Source organism: Nestor notabilis, unplaced genomic scaffold, assembly GCF_000696875.1.
Source record: "Nestor notabilis isolate BGI_N333 unplaced genomic scaffold, ASM69687v1 scaffold10995, whole genome shotgun sequence".
Lineage (NCBI taxonomy): Eukaryota > Metazoa > Chordata > Aves > Psittaciformes > Psittacidae > Nestor > Nestor notabilis.
In genome coordinates this window covers 40,368-50,273 of record NW_009927901.1, presented here as the reverse complement: position 1 = coordinate 50,273, position 9,906 = coordinate 40,368, and the positions used below count along the sequence as shown (strand labels likewise).

The following is a 9,906-nucleotide window of genomic DNA, read 5'->3' as shown; positions in this document are numbered from 1 at the left end:
ATCAGTCCCGTAGCCCCGTCATAGAAGGCCAACAAATTGGTCAATTTGTCTTGTTTGATATGAATATTTTCCCTTTCTAGAAGAAAAAAAAAAAAAGCTTGCTCTTATAATGCTAAATTAATTCTAACTTCCAGAAAAAATGAGAGGAAGCATTATCCCACAAAAGGGAAGAGTATTTTGGAGTAGAGAAAAATAACTATAGCAGAAATGTTATTACACAGCTCTGGCAGCCAAACATTGTGAGATGACACATTTGTGAAATATTGAAGCCTACAAGTGCCTATGGCTGCCATATAAGTAACCAACAACTTATGTAAAGCTGTGATAATTATAGAAAGCATTACAAATGATATCTACTTCAGCATATGCTAGTTTTATGGTTGTGATTCTTGTAAATTTGGGTCCACTATTCTCAAATATCTAACCCCTTGAATTTTTGTTTTGGAATTCATTCTTTTTCTTTTTCTAAACTTATTTCTTCTGCAGCAGAATTCCATTAAAGCTGATGCTAGATTGGAAGGAACTTTTTTTTAATGGAAAACTGATATATGAACAAGCCTCAATTCAACCTTTGCTGAATGAACCAACCCCAGAACAACTTGTAGACCTGAATAAAATGAATCTGTTAGATGAAAAAGATTGTAGTGAATACAAGGTACATCAAACTGATAAGACATAATGGAAGATAATACACTTTGATTTCTCATAATCATAAACATTTTGTTGTGATGTTTCATTTTGTTCTTTTACAAGTTTTAAATATCAGATTTTGACATGCATTTTCTTTTCATTGCCTGAAGTTCTATATGAAATATATGGCTATATTTCATGTCAACAGCAGTGGAGAACTGGTACAATTTTAAAACACTGTTATAATTCATTCTTGTATATAACATTGTTTTTCCCTCTTGAGCTCGTAGGACCAATATATGAACTTGATAGTCTTAATTTCAGTAATTTTGAGTGAAAACTTTCTAATAAGATTTATTAGTTTGAGAGAAGCATTTGTTTTAAAATGGTAACATTAATGAAAATTATTAAAAATGGCTGGTATTTTTCTTAACTTTCAATTAGAATACAGGTGACTATTTTTCAGGGAACCTTAAATCTTTTCTTCAGCTTTACAATGCTTTAATATGATTTCATAAGTTATAGGTGAAGTATTAGTGTTTTCCTGTTTAAATGTATTGTGCAGTTTTTTTCCAAATTACATTAATGGTACTCTGGGGGAAAAAGAAAATCCTGCTACATATTCAGTCTTTTGGAATAATCTGTTTAACTGGAATATGGCCAAATCATGGCAAATAATCTGTCTTTGACTTGTTGGGAATATATAACTACAATATATATGTGCTTTTATCCACATCCTGAACCAATTGGTACATTTTCTTTTGCAGTGAGTGTAAGTGTTTGTTAAGAGTTTCTGTGATCAATGTCTGACAGCTCAATTTACTTTGGTTTCAATCTTAATATAAATTTTTCTGATTAACTGCTATTATAGCTTATTATCTGCTGCTCTGGTATCTATTTATAAGGTCCTTGTTCAGACTTTATCAACTTGTAATGAATTTTTCAATCACTTTCTTTAGGTGAAAAATGCATATATACAAGACCAACAGGGAGGACATATGGGACAGACAGGCAGGAAGCAGTGGGGAGTTTTTCTGTCATACTGTTGTTTATATTACACCATAGTAGTCTTCTCTGGATGTAAAGCACTGGAGTTCACAAACATTTAATGACACATTTAAAGTCTCTTTTTCACTACCAGTCTGTTTCAGCTGTACATCCACATAATTAATTTTTTCTCCCAGTTGTTGATAGTCTTATGCCTTTCTGAAAAGCTGGTATCATATGACATGTAAAGTTTTTGGCACCAACTCATATTTGTGTCTTCTAAAAACCTAAGTAAATTACTAATACCCACCTTTAATTGCTTCTAGATAAAAGTATGTTGGCAGGGCATTCTGGCAGTTTATGCTGATTTTCTTAACCCTTGAGAAAAGCTCAGCAAAGGCAATTTTGCACCTCTCAAGAATATTATGTTTACATTAGGAATACTAACTAAAAGTGTCAGATACATTTAATAAAATACAAGAACAAGATACAGTGCTATCAGTCTACTGCACATTCCACATTAGATTGGAAATATTTGGAAACTACTATATCATCAGTTGTCGCTAATCACTTAATAAATTAGTGGATGCACGCAAAATAAACGTACGAGTAGGCACTTCTCAAAATATCAAATAATTTCTAGTTTAGATCAAGAGTATTGTCAAGGAGTTATATAACTTTCACCTGGATACCTGAAAATGTGTTTCTGACAGATAAGCTACTTTCTTACAAGAAAGGTACAGTCTAGCAATCTTCTGCTTAAAAGGAAAAGAAATCTGAAAGATGAGTATGTTGAATGGGGAGCCCATTCAATTTGGAATTAATTTTTCCTCGTAGAGTTTAAACAACTCATCCATCTTTACTTCTTGCTTAAGGAAGAATGGTTCAGATAGGACAAGGATTTGGGTTTTTTAAGTATGCTTTTTCAATTACATGTTAAGAATTATGTTTTCTGAGATTGATTAGAGAGGGGATATTGTGCAACTCAAGATTTTTTTTAATTTGGTTTTACTGATTAAAAGTAGGAGGTATTTTCATTTAGAGTGACAATAAGTTACACTGTATTATTCTAATGCACATATATTCAAAGTTGACACTGATCGAGTTCTGTTAGTAGAATGTATACTGTGAAAATGTATCATTCATGTGAGTAAGTTCAGGAAAAGGTTGCATATTCTACCTGGAATGTGGATTCAAAACATTATCTTTCAGAAGAACTTTAAAACTGGTTGCTTCTGTTAATGATGATTAAATATTTAATTTAAGAATTATGTAATTGTTGAGGTTGAAAGGGATGTGGAGGTCATTTAGTATCACCTCTTTGCTCAAAGCAAGGCCAGCTTCTGAGTCAGATAAAGTTGCTCAGAACCTTGGCTGGTGAGCTTTCAAGTATTTCCAAGGATAAAGATTCCACAGACTCTCTGTGTTTAGGCACTCTTATGTGAACTTTTTTTTTCTTCATTATTTTTCCTACTTGGAGTTTCTCTTGCTGAAACATTTGACTGTGTGCCAACCCTTTATTGTGCACCCCAAATGAGGTGGCAAGCCAGAATCTATTTGGGAATATTATCAGTCCATGTATCTTTCAGACAGCTTTTTAGTATTCTGCAACCACATAATAGTTAATACAGGTCTAGAATTACCCTGCACACTAAAATGTTCTCTTTTAGCTTTTTGTACCACAAGCTGCACGTCAGAACTTTCCTATTGCTGTAACATCCAGTACTGGTAGAGTATATATTAAAGTGACTAATAGCAAAGAGTACAATTCAGTGTTCACTTCTTATGACTACATCCTTCCAATCTCATCTTTCTTCCAGTGAGATTGCCAGGAAGAATATTTTTGCTAGCAAAAGCTCATTAAGCTGAATGCTGGTAACTCATAGTACTGATAAATTTATATTGGTCTTAAAGTAGTTGAATTGAAAGTTTCTGTTCAGTATTTCCTTCCTTCAAAATTGTTTGAATTATATGGTGGCTTGTTTGTTTTGGATTGTTGATTGATTTTGGTTGTTTGTTTGTTTGGGTGGTTTTTTTTGGCTGGGTTTTTTTTGGTTTTTTTTTGGGGGGGGGTGTTTTGTTTTGCTGGGGGGTGAAGGTTGGTTTTTTGTTTGTCTTTTTTCTCTCTATTCTACGTATGTTAGGCAAATATATATATTTGAAATATTTGTCCATACAAATTTTCAAAGATTTATGTGTAATACTGGACAACAACATTATCCCATTTTTAAAGCACTGAATATTAGGATACTGACCTTCTATTCCAAAAATCCGCTACTAATTCATTCTATGGTATTGGTGAAATGATTTTTCATGTATATGGAATTAAAAAATTATCCTAGGAATCTATGAAATGGTGGGAGTTGTAAGAGTACTTGTCTCAACTAGTTACTAGTGAATATCAATAAATGCATAATGATTATGACATAATTAAAGCTTTTAACAAGGGTCTATTCTAAAAAATATTTTATTACTCAGTAATATTCAGATTTGGTTATTGTATGTATCGAAGTTGTGTATAAATACATATATCTAGAAAGATGAAAACCAAAGCATATTAACAAACTATTTGGTAATTTGTCATTTATACAGAGTATGACAGGGGAATGGTGCCCAGATGAAGAGAACAGTGAAAGCAAACCTCCTCTTAATAATAACATATTGGGTCATGTGCTTCATAGACTAATGGAGATTTTTTATCCTCCAAAACCCATACCTTCACCTGCATTTCCTCCTTTTCCTATAAAGGGATGTATTTTGGGAAAACCTTTCAGTGGAAAAACTACCTGTGTAAAGTTTATTGAAAAAGGTAGAGTGGGTTTGTTCTGTTCATTTGTTTGTTTGTTATTGCTAAAATTCTTTATTTTATTATATATTTTAGTCTTTATTGGCCTTAAAATCCCACTTTTTTGTGTACTAGTTTGCAATATTCAGGTGCTATCTGTTGATATTTTGGTTCAAGAGGCCATCCAAGCTTTTCTTAAAAATGAAATGAAAAGTGAGCAAAATATGATTCCACAAGAAGCAGAGAGTTCTGGGGAAGAAAATGAGGTAAGCAATTTTGTTAACTTTGGTTTTGGCTCCTACAGGCTGATGAGCATGAAATATGTAAGGAAGAAAGCATGTTTCAATTTTTTTCTAGATTTCAAACCTAACTCTAAGTTTTGACTTACAAGACTTCGAGAATCAGCTTGAAATGACAGGCTTATTTTTCCTGTAATATGTAGTTTCCTTTCTAATCCATTTTCTTTCATAACTGATACAACGTCAAGAAGAACTTACCACTGCGGGATGTATTAAAGAATTTTGAAACAGAAATACCTATCAATGGAACCGAAGGTGGGTATATATTTTACTTATATATGTATGTATACACGTAATCTTACTGGATTTAAATGACAATTCCTTTTGTACATTTGAGGTAATATCCATGATGTATGAGTTTTCACAGTAGTTTCCATTATGAATTTCCTGTTTCCACACATTCCTAGTGTCTGGGAACAGCAAGTGAGGCTGCTCCATGAAGGAAAGTGAGCTAGGTGACAAGCGCAGTAGCAAAGCAGGAAGTGCCAACATTTGTCCACAAAGATAAAGGATATCCACTGTTGTCAGAGTCACTATCAGGTCCAGAGACATTGATCAGCATGAGCCTCAGTCTGATGCACTTCACCTTCTTTACTGAGAGGGCACATTGCTAGCTAATTGTCAACTTGTTCTTCTCCAGGGCCTCCAGGCCTTTCTCTGCAAAGCTGATTTCAAGACAGCTGACCCCCAGCTGGTGTTGAAGGCAGGAGGACTTGCATCGCCAGATGCAGGACTTTGCATTTCCCTTCAATGAACTTCATGAGATTTCTGTCAGCCAGTTCCTCCAGCCCATCAAGGTCCCTCTGAAGGGCAGCACAACAAAGTGGTTTATTGACCAGTCCCTCCAGTTTCATGAGGGTCCACTGTGTCTCAGTTGTGCAGGTTGTTAATGATGATGATAAACGATATCGGTCTCACAAACCACACTTGAGCTACACCAGTGATTTGCTGACTGTCAGCTGCACTTCATGCTGCTGCTCACAACCCCTTGACCCTGCCAGTTCAGCCAGTTTTGAGTCCATCTCACTGTCCACTTACCCCGTCCATATTTCATCAGTTTATCTATAAGGGTATGAAGTAAGACAGTGTCAAAAGTCAAAAGTGTCAAAAAAACACCACATGCTGATCTGATCAACTATGGAGCCTGCTACCTCACTGTAGAAGGTTGTCAGTTTTTTCAGGCATGATTTCTCCTTCCTAAAGCCATGCTAACAACTCCCAGTCATCTCCTTGTCTTTACTGTACTTGGAAATATTTCCATGCATATTTGCTCCATCAGGAGCATCCATCTGAAGTGGTGCTGCCTGTCTTCTACATCCCAAATTCCTCCTTCTTGCCCTCCTTGAGAAGAGGGATGGCAGTTAAATTCTTCTCATCCTGGGCGTCTCCCTAGTCACCAAGGCCCTGACTGTGGTGGGAGGGCTGGAACTAGATGATCTTTAAGATCCCTTCCTACCCATACCATTCTATGGTTCTGTGATCATTAAGATTATGGCCTAGCAATGACATAAGCCAGGTCCCTCAGCTTGTGTGGGAATGTGCCATCAGGTCACATGAACTTGTGTATATTTCCAGTTTATGTAAATGTTCCTTAAGCTGATCCTCCTCTACCAAGGGTAAATCTTTGTTGCTGCAGACTTTCCTGCTAGTCTCTGGGGCTTGGGATACCTCAGTCTTTTGCATGTTTCAGCAGGCACACATTTTCCCTAGACTTCCTTTTGCTGTGGAGAGACCCGTAAAATCCCTCCTTGTTGCCCTCCCAACTAGACATAAGAAAAGGCTTTTTCCTCATGAGAAGTATTGAGCATTGAAACGAATTGCCTGGAGAGGTAGGGTAGTCTCCATCCTTCAGGGTGTTTGAGATCACATTGGGTAAACTATTGAGCAACCTGGTCTGACCTCATAACTGATGCCACTTTCTACAGAAGACTGAACTCGAACTAGGTGACTTCCAGAAGTTGCTTCCAACCAAAATTAATGATCCTATGATTCTAGCAATTGTATATACCTTCTGTACTGATTTTTTTTCAAAGAACAATAATGAGGCATATACTTTAATTATCTATCTATAGTAATAAGTATTACATTAATTGTCATTACATAAGTATTACATTACATTGTCAAACTTTGCAATGTACATATTTCAGGCAATTTTCCTGTCAGAAAGGATCCATCTTGGCAAGAAATTAAATCAGATAACAGTCAAGATGACCTATCCAAGGTTTGTAATCTAATTTTATCTTCTACTTTCTAAACATGCATTAGATAAAGTGGCTAAATTACTGAAATGGTGACATCCTTTTATCATTCTGAATTAATTTGTTGACCTCACTGCAATTATTTTCTGTTTGAAATATTAGAAGTGTTTGTTATGGTAATCTATTCCTTTGTGTCTTGCTTAGACTTGTACATACTGTTAAAGTTCTGTATCTTCTTGTTAAATCTCATAGTTACGTAAGATATGTTATTATGCCATTTCTGGGTTAGCAGAAATGTATTCCCGCTCTTGCTGCTGCCAAGCAAATAGACCGTTCATCCCATGACAAGTTTTCTTTTTGTTGAAAAATGCTTAATTCTACAGTGATATCTTAGACCTTATTGCTTATTGGAAAACGCTTCAGATATAAAAGAATCCGTATGGAATTAATGCTGCTGTAGGAAACCGTCAGTGGAATTATGTTATATGAAAATCAGAATAAGCTTAGAACCAGGACACTTAATTTGTCGTTCTTGGCCTTTATATCCTTTGTTTCTCAACCTTGTTTCTGTCTTCATTTTCATGAGTGTAATGATGGAAATCTGTTGGAGATTGCACTTAACCTAGGTCTTTTTTATATCACTTGAAACTACTTATGCTTAAGAGATAATAAAAAATATTAATTATAAACTAGCAATGCAATTAATTTAAATAAATAATATTGGATATATAAAGCAGAATCATACTCTTTTTAATAGTGTTGTGAACATTCTGAGCAGATGAATCTAACGCTGCACTCTTCCACAGCTATCTGTACGTGCACAGCTTGGTGCCGCATCACAGAAATTGATGAAGAAAGGAAAAAGCATTCCTGATGAATTACTAATTGATATCCTATTGGAGGCCATTAAGTATGAAACTGTACAGCTTTTTTTTGTCAGTTACTTAGAATGTAGTTACCCAGCTTGTATTCTGGATTCAGACATTTCTCTTTTTTAAAGTATTTTTTGAACACTGGAATATTGTAATTTGAAAGTGGAGCTAATTAGTGGTTAGTGTTAATTTTATGCTAGTAGTAGAATGTTAGCAGTAGAGTCTAGCCCTAAATTTTGCAGACATTGTTGCATACTACTGAAGGTAAGTGAAAATATACACGACTATCACATAGTCATTAAATATAACTAAAGTGAATATAAATGTCTTTATTTTGCTGAAGCTATTCAGCATATGCTACTATTTTTTCTTTCAGGTTTTGTGAAATGAATAATCCAAACATTCATACTTTAGCAGATAGGTTACTTATTTTGTCTGCAGAAAATGGTCTCAACTACCTAGATGTGCAATTAGCACTTTAGTTTCCACATGAATATAATTTCAGTTATATTACTCCCATTAGTATATTTTAAAGTTATGAAACAGATTTTTCTATTTGCTACTTCAGTACAAATGTACTGTGTAGTACAAAATAGTGTAATTACACCTCTAATCATAGTCTGTATAGAAAGTGGTTTTGAAAGCTTTTTTTCATTTTTAGTTAGGCTTAATGTTATTTTTCAGATCTAAAATCCATTGCTCTACAGTTCAGGATTTAATTATGTGTGACATATTCTCTATTCAACCGGATATTTAATATACTGAATTCAGAAAGAGACTGCTAGGGCAAGCTCTTCTTTAGGTGTTGTTATTATTATGCTATCAATTCACTGTATAAATCTGGATCTTCATTTACTTTCAAGACAAACACCACCAGAGAAGGGGTGGATTGTGGATGGTTTTCCGATGACAATTAATCAGGCAAAGCTATTTGAAAAAGCCTACACCGGGATTGATCCAGAAGCAGAAGATGCAAACTCTGTAAAGCTCTCACTTGTTATAGATCCCAGAGCCCCTAACAAGCCTCCTGCTACCTCATCTGCATTTGATATATCTGTATTATTGGATATTTCAGACACTGTGGTACTGGAACGTGTGGCTATCTTGAAGTGTAAGTTTCCAACTACTTTTGGAAAATGACAAGCAGATTTTGGTGTTTGTAAAAGGAAAGTTAAAATTTTTATAGTACTAAAATATCTAAATTGTGAGTACTTTGCAACATAGCAGCAAACTGCATATTTTAATTAAAATACTAATTCATAACAATATCTGTACTTTCCTCTGCAAATTATGAAATTAGAAGTTGTTTAGATTTCTTGACAGCTTTCTTATCCATTTGTAAGTATTTTTCTCCAGGAGACATGTTTGGAAAGAGATGAAGAAAATTATAAACAAAGGGACCTGCCAACATTCATACCCTATTTATTACTGCCTTTCCTTTGTCTTCATTTAGTCAGTGAACAATCAGAAATTGAAAATTTTGACCACAAAGGCAAAAACATGAAAGGCTTTTTGAGCTATGTTTCACTTCCAGACCACACGTTTTTAAATGTCCTTACTCACCTTGGCAAAACATAGGTTGTTTTCATGAATTGTCCAGATTGTGGGGAGATTCCTTGCCATTGCTTTCACTCCAGGGCTTACATGACACATAGCTGGAATTAAAGCACCATTACCTTTAGCTTTTATCAATAGGTAGGAGCAAGTGTGAGGCAAAATCATTAGAGCTTTTACTAACAATGCAGTGAAGATAAATGTATAGACACCTAAAATTCTTGTTAGACCTTGTGTTGACAAAACACTTTGAAAATGTGATAATAAATGTTATCATTTCAGAAATACAAACAGAATTGGTTTCATAAAATGCAGTGATAGAGTCAAAAGAGCAATAAACACTGCCCCCTACCCTCCCCCGCCCCCCAAATCTGTGAAAAAGGGCTTATTTCTAATAAATGAAAGGAATTTTTTTTGGACTTAGGAAAGACGGAGAGAGAGAGAATCCTTTGTCTTCCAATGCAGTGGAATATCTACCCACTGATGTGAAAAGGAGTAGTTACTTCAAGGAAGATTCAGATTAGACTGGAAAAGTACTTTATAATTGTTATAGATAAGCCTGAAATAGTCCACCTGCAGGA

At 34.8% G+C, this 9,906-nt stretch overlaps 1 protein-coding gene across 1 annotated transcript in view; it reads left to right on the top strand.

Annotated features, from left to right (window-relative positions):
- Positions 1 to 486: 486 nt before the first annotated feature.
- The window catches only part of LOC104405539 (sperm flagellar protein 2-like), a gene marked incomplete at both ends in the record, with an annotated part of 49,396 nt that continues 39,976 nt past the window's right edge, over positions 487 to 9,906 (top strand). The window contains 7 exon segments of the mRNA XM_010014274.1: positions 487 to 655; positions 4,210 to 4,426; positions 4,538 to 4,680; positions 6,063 to 6,084; positions 6,807 to 6,922; positions 7,706 to 7,809; positions 8,635 to 8,882. Of these exon segments, the coding sequence (XP_010012576.1) occupies positions 487 to 655; positions 4,210 to 4,426; positions 4,538 to 4,680; positions 6,063 to 6,084; positions 6,807 to 6,922; positions 7,706 to 7,809; positions 8,635 to 8,882 (1,019 nt within the window).